Source organism: Doryrhamphus excisus, chromosome 17 (assembly GCF_030265055.1).
Source record: "Doryrhamphus excisus isolate RoL2022-K1 chromosome 17, RoL_Dexc_1.0, whole genome shotgun sequence".
Classification (NCBI taxonomy): domain Eukaryota; kingdom Metazoa; phylum Chordata; class Actinopteri; order Syngnathiformes; family Syngnathidae; genus Doryrhamphus; species Doryrhamphus excisus.
The window spans coordinates 5,405,177-5,418,067 of NC_080482.1; the positions used below are offsets into that span (position 1 = coordinate 5,405,177).

General features: G+C 38.4%; 1 protein-coding gene across 4 annotated transcripts in view; it reads left to right on the plus strand.

Annotated features, from left to right (window-relative positions):
- osr2 (odd-skipped related transciption factor 2) overlaps window positions 1–11,016 on the plus strand; it is a 73,000-nt gene extending 61,984 nt beyond the window's left edge. Inside the window, exons 1-4 of one of the 4 annotated variants that reach the window (XM_058053967.1) lie at window positions 8,163–8,377; window positions 9,414–10,103; window positions 10,264–10,363; window positions 10,545–11,016. In XM_058053967.1, the coding sequence (XP_057909950.1) occupies window positions 9,451–10,103; window positions 10,264–10,363; window positions 10,545–10,727 (936 nt within the window). In that variant the 5' untranslated portion in view covers window positions 8,163–8,377; window positions 9,414–9,450 and the 3' untranslated portion in view covers window positions 10,728–11,016. Of the gene's footprint in view, window positions 1–8,162; window positions 8,378–9,413; window positions 10,104–10,263; window positions 10,364–10,544 lie in introns of those variants that run through there. The other 3 variants (XM_058053966.1, XM_058053969.1, XM_058053968.1) reach the window with 3 other exon arrangements.
- The last annotated feature ends 1,875 nt before the right edge of the window (window positions 11,017–12,891 follow it).

Below are 12,891 nucleotides of genomic sequence, written 5' to 3' on the forward strand. Positions count from 1 at the left end.
AAATATTACGGTCTTATGTTTAAACAAATATTTATTATTATTTATTAGTTATAATTATTTATATGTAAACACTGAACACAGTAGGATTTAGCTTTCTTAAACACACATTTAAACGGAATTATCAACTTTAAAAGGAATAAATATTCAACCATGTGCAAAACATTTCTGTCATAGTTTACATTTATTTATATTTAATATATTATATTAAGTGGCAGCACGGTGGTCAAGTGGTTAGCGCACAGACCTCACAGCGAGGAGACCAGGGTTCAATTCCACCCTCGGCCATCTCTGTGTGGAGTTTGCATGTTCTTTTCTCCGGGTACTTCGGTTTCCTCCCACATTCCAAAAACATGCTAGGTTAATTGGCGACTCCAAATTGTCCATAGGTATGAATGTGAGTGTGAATGGTTGTTTGTCTATATGTGCCCTGTGATTGGCTGGTTGGGATTGGCCACCAGTCCAGGGTGTACCCCGCCTCTCGCCTGAAGACAGCTGGGATAGGCTCCAGCATCCCCCGCGACCCTCGTGAGGATAAGCGGTAGAAAATGAATGAATATTATATTAAATCTATTTATCCGGGGCAACACAAAGCTGCCCCGGCGGATGCCTGACTGTAAATCATGCGGTGGAAAAATACATACATCGGCGAACCCACGCACGTACCGATACAAGAAAAAAATGCAAATATCGGCCCGATATATATCGGTCGATCCTTAATGGATACTATATAAAATAGCATGTTTTTCAAGGCAGTTCCATTCCACTTGCATGGTCCTCCAACAGGGGGGGGGCTTTTCCACCCACTTCAAACAAATACTCAAGTTGTGACTACACTTCCCCATAGTTTTACGACAAAGCGCCTGTGTTGGTATAAAACAGGTCATTGGGACCTCCCCGTGACCGCTTTGGTGGAGCTGTGCAACCTGCCAAAATGTACAGCTGCCCAGAAGCCCCCCCCCTCCACGCACCCCCCTCCCGGGGGGGCCAATAACTCTGCTCTCACCTATACGTCGTAAACAGCTTAAAACCCTATTAAAAGCGCAAATACATTTCAGAAACAAGTAGACTTTTATAAAACAATATTTCCTGTCTGTGAGGTGACTTGTATTGACTGTTTGACTGTATAGATGCAGAAGCCTATAATGTATTCCTGGTGGTAGCCAAACTTTCCCCTGGCTGTAGTCAACCTGCATCCTATAAATGCATTAGTGAAAACGGTGATTTACTGGGCTGGAGGGGAAGTGATTACGAGTGACTGATGAGAGGGAAACACAACCTCCCTTAAGACTGCACCTGTACATTAACATTTACTTAGTGTGTGAGTGAGTATGTGTGTTGGAGTGTGTGTGTGTGTGTGTGTGTGTGTGTGTGTGTGTGTGTGTGTGTGTGTGTGTGTGTGTGTGTGTTGAAGCATTTTCTTCCTTTGTTTGTGTGTGTTTCCAATTGAACCATACAGACATGCCCATTAATAATTCAAACCATAGTGAAGCAGTCATCCATCAGTAGCAGGTTCATACAGGGAGACACCAGAGGAGAAGATGCTGAATTTATATACATTTATACATTTATACATTCATTTATACACATCCACCCTCGGCCATCTCTGTGTGGAGTTTGCATGTTCTCCCCGTGCATGCGTGGGTTCTCTCCTGGAACTCCGGTTTCCTCCCACATTCCAAAAACATGCTAGGTTAATTGGCAACTCCAAATTGTCCATAGGTATGAATTGAAACATTGCCATGCTGCACAGTGGTTGAGTGGTTCGCGCGCAAGCCCCACAGCTAAGAGACCCGAGTTCAATTCCACCCTCAGCCATCTCTGTGTGGAGTTTGCATGTTCCAAAAACATGGCTAGGTTAATTGACTCCAAATTGTCCATAGGTATGAATGTGAGTGTGAATGGTTGTTTGTCTATACGTATGTGCCCTGTGATTGGCTGGCTGGCCACCAGTCCAGGGTGTACCCTGCCTGGAAAATGAATGTTTTGTGCATTAAATCTGTAATTATTGTCAACAAAATTGATTTCCTGTTCATATTTTGGGCTGCATGGCGGTCGAGTGGTTAGCGTGCAGACCTCACAGCTAGGAAACCCAAGTTCAATCCCATCCTCGGCCATCTTTGTGTGGAGTTTGCATGTTCTCCCCATGCATGCGTGGGTTTTTTTCCGGGTACTCCGGATTCCTCCCACATTCCAAAAACATGCTAGGTTAATTGGCGACTCCAAATTGTCCATAGGTACGTATGAATGTGAGTGTGAATGGTTGTTTGTCTATATGTGCCCTGCCTCTCGCCCAAGTGGTAGAAAATGAATGAATGAAAGAATTTATACACACTATTTTTCCTACTGGTAATGGTAATGGTTTTATTTCATTTGAACATGCATCCGATTACAATTGAATGCATCACATAATCAGTTCACAGTTCCACATGTCCAAAAGGAGTAGGAAGAAGCAAAGCTTATTAAATTCTACCCCTCCATCTGGTACTTTTACAATCAGTAACTGTTACATTTGTTCACTTCCTGCTTTCCTAATATAGTTTAAGGTTTTAGTGAATGCATTTGTAAGAACGCCATAGAACGGTTGATGTGGGAAATGGCTGGTTTTATTCAGCCTACATCCAACATAATCACTAAATGTTTTCAAAGGCCACTGGTTACACGAAAACCCTGACAAGTCGTCTAAATCCTGGTTCCTTCATCTCTCCATTCCTCACTTCATCCTTTTCCAGGCTCCCACAACATATTTCCCTCCTTCCATTCTGCGGTTCTTCCATTTCTTCATCTCGCTCTCGATCCAACTTCTTTCCTCTCCACTCAAGAACTTTAAAAAGCTTTCCATCTCTGCTTTCATCTGTCCATTTTGGCTCCAAACCTCTCCAGGTAAATAGCAAACGTGGGACCTTTTAAAATGTAATTTTTGACGGACTTTATGAGACACTCTGCCTTTCTGTTGATTTATCACTCCATGCGTGCTGGAGAAACTTTTTTTTAATGTGGGTCTTCATCGTTGTAACAACACTCGAGCGTGGCCAGAAAACAGGTGCAGGAGTTTTACTGTCCATCACCTCACCGGCGAGAACCGATCTGCTATAGGAGTGCATGTAGTACAGTTGCTCCGAGGGGTTCAACCCCAGCAAAGGTCCATCTTATCTTGCTCAAGGTTGCAGGGAGTTGGAGCTCGGATGACGTGTTAATGAAAGGAAAAAAGGCGATCAAAGACAATAAAAAGTTAAATGGTGCCTCCGGGTAATGAAATGGAAAATAAAGTCATTCTTAGTTGATATAATAAATGATTATTTTTATTATTTATGAATTACAAGGGTGAAGAGTCTTGAACCAGTCATGGTGTGCAATATATATATCACTATATTGACAGTTACTATGGTACTAAAAATTAAAAATTAAAAATTAAAAATTAAAAATCAAAAATTAAAAATTAAAAATTAAAAATTAAAAATTAAAAATTAAAAATTAAAAATTAAAAAATTTATATTTTATATTTTATATTTTATATTTTATATTTTATATTTTATATTTTATATTTTATATTAAAAATTAAAAATTAAAAATTAAAAATTAAAAATTAAAAATTAAAAATTAAAAATTTGACATTTGACATTTGACATTTGACATTTAAAATTTTAATTTTAAAATTTAAAAATACACTATAAATAAATACACAATAAATAAATACTAATAAATAAATACATGATAAATACGTAAATACATAAATAAAAAATACATAAATAAAGTAAAAAAAAAATAAACTTAAATTATATTAGGAAAGCAGGAAGTGAACAAATGTAACAGTTACTGTTAGGTAGGATTTAATAAGATTTGCTTCTTCCTACTCCTTTTGGACATGTGGAACTGTGAACTAATTATGTGATGCATTCAATTGTAATCTGATGCACGTTCAAATGAACTAAAACCATTACCATTACAAATGAAGTAAATGTAGTTTGAACCTGCTTGAGAACGTTGAATACAGCCGGCCTATGATGTTACTGCATGGGAATTCCAGTCCATGGGGTGCTCCTTACATTCCATCTGAAGTCCCGTTGGTATCTTAGACAGCATGGATCCTTTGACATCACTGCTGACACATCAGTATTTTTTGCATATGCACTATCGCTCTTTTTTTAGAATCATACTAATCATTTATTTGCTTCTTCTGTTTACTGCATATTAACAGCCATCGGCCAGACCAGACAACAAACAACAAAATATGTCATATTAATGGCAGGCAGCTATACAGAAGCATCTGGCCAGAACAAACAGCCCAAGGGAAGCTATTTGCTGACAAATGGGATTCAGTGCTGGGCTTCGACAGCATTAACTGGTGGGTTTTATTGGTTAAAGGAGCATGATATCATGGGTTTCTTCGCTATGCTTCTCTGGCAGCGCGGATGACATGTTGAGGAGTAAAGGCATTTGGTCACGCAAAGATGCTGGGTGCTGTTTAACAGATGGCAGGAGACCAGTGAAGAGCCTGGCAATACACAGCAGATGGAGAAGTGATCAACAGGAGATCAGAGAAGTGTTCTTCGACACTCCCTATTCGCTTGCTGCTCCACTTTGAATGTAAAATGTGCTAAGTGAAACTTAACAATCCTATAACAGCGTGTCACATTTTCAGATTGCAGAAAAATAGTTATTTATTGGAGAATTAGTGTTACTGGTACAATATTGGGCCGCACGGTGGTCGAGTGGTTAGCATGTTGGCCACACAGTCAGAAGATTGGGAAGATCTAGGTTAGAATCTTTGTCGGGGATCCTTGTATGGAGTTTGTTCTCCCCTTGCAGAGGGTGTACCCCACATCTCTAGCTGGGATAGGCTCCAGCATACCCCCGCAAATGGATGAATAGTACAGTATTGTGAAGATGAAACCCATTATTATTATTATTATTATTATTGTTATTATTATTTCTACAACTAATTCAATATTTATAAAATCAGATATTAAACAAACATCTGAGTACAGCAACAGTAATAAACATATACACTGTCACTCAAAATGAGCATCACCTGTATGTAGTGAATGCTGTGCCACGTGTAGTTTCATTGTTAACCAACAGGAGGCAATATTGTGCAATGCACAATCTGCTAGACTGCAGCAAGTGCACCCACAACCAAAAGGCCCAAAGGTGCAAAACGGAACCATGTGTTCCGTAACAACTGTTTAAGTCTGAGACATTTTCTCATTATTTGAGTAAAACTATTTTACAGGTTCAACCAGGGATCCCACCAGGGATTCTTGGGCACCATGGGAAAAAAATATTTTTCTTTTTGGACCTATTTTTAGGTGTTCCTTGGAATTGTCCTATCTTTTCCCCACCATACAGTGCCCATGGGTTCAACTTCTGTTACTGCTTCTTCCTACTCTTTTTCATTCATTCATTCATTCATTTTCTAACGCTTGTCTTGGGGCGAGAAGGCCCTGGACTGGTGGCCAGCCAATCACAGGGCACATATAGACAAACAACCATTCACACTCACATTCATACCTATGGACAATTTGGAGTCGACAATTAACCTAGCATGTTTTTGGAATGTGGGAGGAAACCGGAGTACCCGGAGATGGTCATGGGTGGAATTGAACTTGGGTCTCTTAGCTGTGAAGCTTGCGCTAACCAGCCTACTCCTTTTCAAATATGTTGAATTGTGCAAAGACCAAATTTTCCATGTCTGACAGATAATCTGATTACTTTTAGAATAAATTTAGTAGTAGTATTTTTAGTATATTTTGGTGTGTATTTCATCAGTCAACAGCCCCTTTTTGTATATTTATGTTGTACTTCATTCAGTATTAATTATAGATACAAGTTGACCAATTATACTTCATCAAAAGAGTCATAGACTCCATTTTTACAATTGAAGTCAATATGTGCTGTTGAGGAAATATGAACTATGAAATATGAAATATGACTACAGCGTTCTTTGTGTGAGCTCGTGCTGCAGCAGGATGAGTGAGTGTGAGTTTGTGCCTGGTGGGGTTGTGGGGGCTTTGAAACCACAGCAGGTAGGTAAACACTAGGTAGTATGGACCTGACATCCTGTTAGACGACATACAGCAAAATACCATATACACACACACACACACAAAACAAAGTCAGCAGCTTCTCTTTTCCTGTCAAAGACGTGTGAGTATGGCAGCGGTCTTTATATTTTTTAATTACACTTATATTAGCTTGATATTTCATATTTCATTCATTTTATTGTAATAATAATGAGAACTGTAATGTGATGTACAAAATTAATTTGACATTTTGTAACAAAAAAAGATATTTTGTGTGAACTTGTGAGAGATCCGAAGGTCCTTACTGATAATCTAGCGTATCCCCCCCCTTGACGGTCAGAGTTAGAAGAAGAGTGACGGCCATTACGGGCTTGGCAGCTGCACGGGGTTCCAACGCTAATACTCTCTGGGAGTCTGATGATCACAGAGAATGATGGCGGCTGCTAGGACTCAGGCCAAGGTCAAAGGTCTAGACACTAATTCTCTGACATTACCTAAACTCTATAATGAATACACTGATACTATTCACATGTTGGAGAAGTCACTAAATATCACATACATGAGAAATTGTGTTATTGTGTGAAGGAAAATAAACACCGTGCTATGTGAGTATTATCATTGGAAGTATTCCCCAGAACTCAGTACAAGTTATGCAAACTTTTATGAGGAACACATCAAATTATAGTTTGAATGTATCATGAAATGTAAACTTATCATTTATAATTCACTTTTACATGAATCTGGGTTATGTTTATTATATTCTTGTAATCTTTCTGCAATTTCTAAGGTGCAGAAATGAAGAAATTTGTCACTTTGAGTAACAAAAGAGACCAGTAACCACAACCACATTTAGCTCTGCAGCTCTAAATATGAAGACTTGCCTTCCCAGTTTATACACTTCCGAGATCAAAAATAGTCACAAGTAATTACTTTTACATTGATTATGTTCTAATTAAAAGTTTTCAATATATATATATACACTGAAAAGTAAGTTTTAAGTAGTGTTTTGTCCCTGCAAAGACAATAGGCTATGTACATTTGATCTAACATACTCGTCACATCATTTGAACTGGAAGAGGAAACATGTTGTTATGCCCAAACACCAATAGGGGGCGCTGCATAGTCGTAAAGCAACACTGCAGGCAAGCCACTGTGAACCTTCTCAGCCCTGCAGTAAACCTTTAACTGTTTCAACACCCGGCTCAAACATGCAAAACTCTCTTTGGACATGTCGTTGCTATTATTATTATTATTATTTAATATATTTTTTATAATAATAAATATGTTGGAGTAAATTAAAATAATGGTATAAATTTGTTTGTGGGCATTGAGAGATGTAGTTTATATGATTGTAAACTTGTAAAAATAGGTGTGATATTATTCAACAAAGTGAATTTTTATTTTGTGATATGTAGGAAAATACTACTTTTTATTTACCCCACAATTTATTTGCTGTATTTAAATTTATTTGCAGACGCATTGACCAGCATATTGAATGATAGAAAATTAGGCCTTAAATCCTTCAAAATAAACAAAACATAATAATAATAAACATGTATTGCAGTGTATATATGGGAAATAAACATTTTGTTAATATTATCTAAAGTGTGATATTTCAACATATGCTTATAAATAATAATTTGGATTTATTTGTGATGAGAATTATGTTCCTTTGAGCCATAATTAGTTTATAATTGGGGAAGTTTATATAAGATGAGAAAAATAATACACAAAATAAAAAGTGAGCATTGTTTATTGATTTGTGTATGTAATAATATACGCAATATACTTAAACAATACACTTTAATGTCACCCAATGGCAAAGTCCACTTATGTAGTTGCTGCTTTTTTTTTAAGTCTTGCAAAAGTTGAGCAAAAACTTTCATCTTGTTTGCTTAATGTCTCCAAAAAAAAAAGTATTTTAATAAAGGTGTCACATATAGTTGATCCGAACAGGGTACCGTACTCGGATCTGGATCTCTAGTTGCTATCCAAACACAAATAAACAGAGGAGGAACATTGGAATTAATGATAGAGAGAGGGGGGTGGGGGGGGGCGTGTCGGAGGCGGGCTGAGTGAGTCCAAGCCGGAGCCCTAAAAAGTGAAGAACCGGTGCCGCTCCAGCACACTTCCAGACTTACACACAGCCCTCAGCCAGACCCGCAGTCCTCCAGACCCGACTCGCCTCGTTACACAAGCGTGTACACTTCCCGGGGCTCCGCACTTGCATGGGCTGTGAATACTTCATGGACTTCGAACTTGGACAACGTATAGTGTCGCTATACTGGAACGGGTCGCTGGTGTAGTGGATTACTGGGATACGGCAGGATATTGAGCACTATTTACCCCGGGGTAAGGTTGGTACATGTCACGGAATCTTCACCTTCCGTGTTTTTTTGCAACTTTTTCTGTCACTTTAAATTACTCTTTGCAAGACTCATCAAGCTGCAAAGCAAAGTGTCATCTTTGCATGTGGGTTCGAATCCCCCCCTCATCCACACCACGTTTGCTATTATTATTGATCCACGCACAATATTGAACACGCGTGTGTTAGTACTAGTAGAATTAAAAAAAAGTATATAAGTAAGACGATGTAAACTTTAAAAAGAAATCAGTTCTACTTGTTGATGAAAATATATAGCAGAGGAACAGCAAGTTCCTGTATGGTGACCATGCTGCACCTGTGCAAAATTATATTTAACCCCATCCTGTCCTGGGGGGTTGGTGGGGGGGGGGGGCACAGAGGCCAAATTCAAATGTCAAAGGTCCGTGAAAGTAATTTAAAAAAAAATATGAATGGAGCAAACCAGCAGGTATTCAACTAATACCTAAAGTAATTGTACATACATACTCGTCGTAATATATACATATATAAGTATATCTGACCAATAAATAGAAAACATATATTAGAAAATTAAACAAAAAATGATTGTTTTTCTTTATCTCTGCACTGGGTATACAATATGTTCATTTAGGAATTAATTTTCCTGATTTTTTTTATTGTTGTTGTTGTTTACATCTTCATTCATGCACGTCACATCAATGCAGGAATATTGCTTTGTTTACTTATTACTCAAATAAATATGCAGACTATAGTACTTTTACTAATTAATACAAAAAACGCCTATATGACCTGACTGAAGTATACTAATATAATGTATTAGATGTTTTATTACGAATAACCTACATTACGCCGTTTTATTAATATATTCAAATGCTTTTAATAAATATTTTGCCAGTTTTCAAGATATTAGTTTCTGTTTATTGTTGTATATCCACACAAACGAAAGAAAGGAATTGATATTTTGTCTTATTCTAATTTGAGTGCTCGCAAACAAGCTGTTAGATTAACGTCCCTGATTAACGTCTCTCCATTTTCCACCCACCCTCCAGGCCTGCCGTCGTGTCCTGCGCACAAGCGTGAGCCGAGATGGGGAGCAAAGCTTTGCACGCTCCGATCCCCCTGCACCCTCCCCTGCAGCTCACTAACTACTCCTTCCTGCAGGCCGTCAACACTTTCCCAGCTGAGCAGCTGCAGGGACTGTACGGCCTGAGCGCGGTGCACACCATGCACATGAACCACTGGACTCTTGGCTACCCGCACATCCAAGGACTGAGATCGACTATCACGGAAATGGCTGCCGCCCAGGGCTTGATGGACCCCAGGATTTCATTCCCGGCTTTGCCCTTCACCGCCGCGGCGCAGCTTTTCCATCCAAAACAAGCCTCCGTTACGCACGGCATGCCCTCGCTGCACAAGGACAGGCCGAGGTTCGACTTCGCTAATCTGGCCTTGGCAGCCACACAGGAGGACCCGCCGAAGGTTGCGGATTTGGCCAAATTGGCGTCGGGACTAGGGGGGACCATAACCGAGCTGAACAAGCTGTCCCCGGACAGGAAACCCACCCGGGGCCGGCTGCCGTCCAAGACCAAAAAGGAATTTATTTGCAAGTTCTGCGGCAGACATTTCACCAAGTCCTACAACCTTCTCATCCACGAAAGGACCCACACTGACGAGAGGCCGTACACGTGTGACATTTGCCACAAGGCCTTCAGAAGACAAGACCACCTCAGAGACCACAGGTGAGACTCGATCCTCCATAGATCCTCCAATAAAGATCGTTGTTAGGACTGAAACAAAGCACCCGCAATTAACCCAATAAATCCTTGCGAATGATATATTATTTTTTAAAAATATTCTATAACATAAACCTTATACTGACGTGTTTTTTCTGTTTTACAGGTACATCCACTCCAAGGAAAAACCATTCAAATGTCAAGAATGCGGGAAAGGATTCTGTCAGTCTCGAACCCTAGCAGTGCATAAAACCTTACACATGCAGGTAAGATCATACAAATATTATTAGCATAATTCAAATTGCATACATTGCATGCACGGGGATGTTGGAGCCTGTCCGCAAATTTAAACCAAAAAAAAAAAATCCGCATGAAATGTACTTTTTAATGATTAATATTGGATATAATTGAAGGGAATAATCCTTTGCTTGCTTTAAATCTAAACAGGAGTCTCCCCACAAATGCCCCACATGCGGAAGAACCTTTAATCAAAGAAGTAACCTGAAAACTCACCTTCTCACCCATACAGACATCAAGCCCTACAGCTGTGGCCGCTGCGGAAAGGTGTTTCGGCGCAACTGTGACTTGCGACGGCACAGTTTGACGCACAGCCCACATCAGGACTACTAAAACGTGGACAGAAAAAAAATGAATAAATAACACAACAAGAACAAAACAAAAAAAAACATATGACAAATGGACATAACCCAAGAAGAGGAGTTCAATGGCATGGAAATGTGGATACTGCAGCACATTAGGACTTGATTTTGGACTGCAAGTTTGGACAGCAACCGTGCACAGCACCTGTAAATATAAAAAAAAAACGTGTAAATAAATAAAGTAGTCTTTTCTGGCATTCAAAGTTGTTATCAAAAAAAGTGTGTTAAATTGCATTTTAGAAATAAATATTTCCATTGTATACATTTGTGGTTATATTTTTCTTGACATGAACTCATTGAGTTTATAGTTTTGACAAGTGAGCGGGTTTGTGGGGGGGTGGGGGGTTATAGACCAACAAACACACATTTACACCTTTTTACAGACAAAAAAACAATTATTATTGTTACAAAGTAATGGGTTGATTTATTAAAAATGCGGAAATATGTCAATATTACACATAGAACACATTTTTATCAAATGCTGATAAGTATTATTAGCTATATTATCAGCCATATCACAACTTTATCAGTTACCTGACCTGCCAGGTACATCCATCAGTGTATAGTGGCTCATTCAAAACATCACATTTAAAGGGGGAATGCTTAAAAAGTACACATTTTATTATTTTTTTTTTTACATTGAATAGAGTGGAAAATGAAAGTGTGACAAATGGATAGAGAAGTGGATTTAATAGATTTGGTATATAAGATACATAACTCAACATCATGTTGAGGTTTGTTTCTGTATTCAGTCCATTTTTCAGATCATCTCAGTTTCTTTTTCCACTTGGCCTTCAGGCCTGTTTTCTCACTACTACAACAGCCACTGGTTTAAAAAAAAATAGAAAAATTGAAAAAAAGTCAAATTTTCACTTCACAGAATTAAATAGAGCATTTAACGCTCTTAAAGAAGAAGAATTTCTAAAAAATAATCAATAAAAGACCTTAGACGTTCAGATTTCACATATATTTTAATGGAATGTGTAAATGTACAATGTGTTATTTTGATATATGAATGAAATAACACAACAACAAAACCTCAATAATAATAATAATAATCAAAATCATCATCATCACAAGCAGGGGTTATAGAACTTTGCTTCAGTCTTCAAATAAATTAAGTAATTTGGGGCGTTGGTAAGACAACATTTCGTCATTTTCTTTCTGGCCGCATGTCCCAAACCAGATGCACAGTTAGTGAAATGACTCACTTTCTAGCGTTTAGAAGACTAATCATCAAAACTGTGTTTTTGCGGGATGACAGATATTTTGGTCATGGTGTTCAAAGTGCAGCCTGAGGACCATTCACAGCCAGCAGTTCATTTTTTTATTGGCTTTATTTGGCATATTTCTTAAATAAAACTAATTATTAGGGAAGTATATTATTAGATTTTGCAATAATTTGCTTTGACCAAGTAACATTGGATTGGTTTTGAGTATCTTTGATGCACAAAATGTATCAATGTGGTTCCTGCATGCTTTAAATTGACTGGACGTGACCCTCGGTGGAAAAAAGGTCATTTGTATGGTTTGGTGAGATTCCGCCTCTTTAGCCTGTGCTCACACTGATCATTTGTGCATCGGCCCATTTATTTATCTTTGCTGTATTATTGATATAATCATATAAACAACATGTCTTTATTACAGTCACAAATGGGTTTTGGATTATTTTGAGTCTTTGTATTTAATTTCTATATGAGCCAGAACCATGCAAGGACTGGTGTCCATGCAACCATGCTGTGCCCTGGCACACATGCATGTTCTAAATCCAGTATTCCGAATACTCAAAGTAGCCAAACGTGCCGGACTTTAGGTGTGAAGTGGGCCCGAGCTCAAACACAACTGGTCATAGCGTGAGTCACTTTCTTCAGAATTACTGTTTTGCAACACTTATGATGTCAAAGCAACAGTCCCTTGTTTGCTCACACACCTCTACCTGAAAGTCAAAGTCAATGTTTCATTTGGAAATTTACTGGAGAGAGGGATTGATGTCAATTAGTGAATTGATTGATAATTTTAATATTTATATATATGTAGCAATGTGACCGGTGGTGGTTATATGGCACACACTGACAAATTATCCATCACTTTAGTTAGTCAGCATGGAACCAAAGTATAAAGTTCACAACTCCACT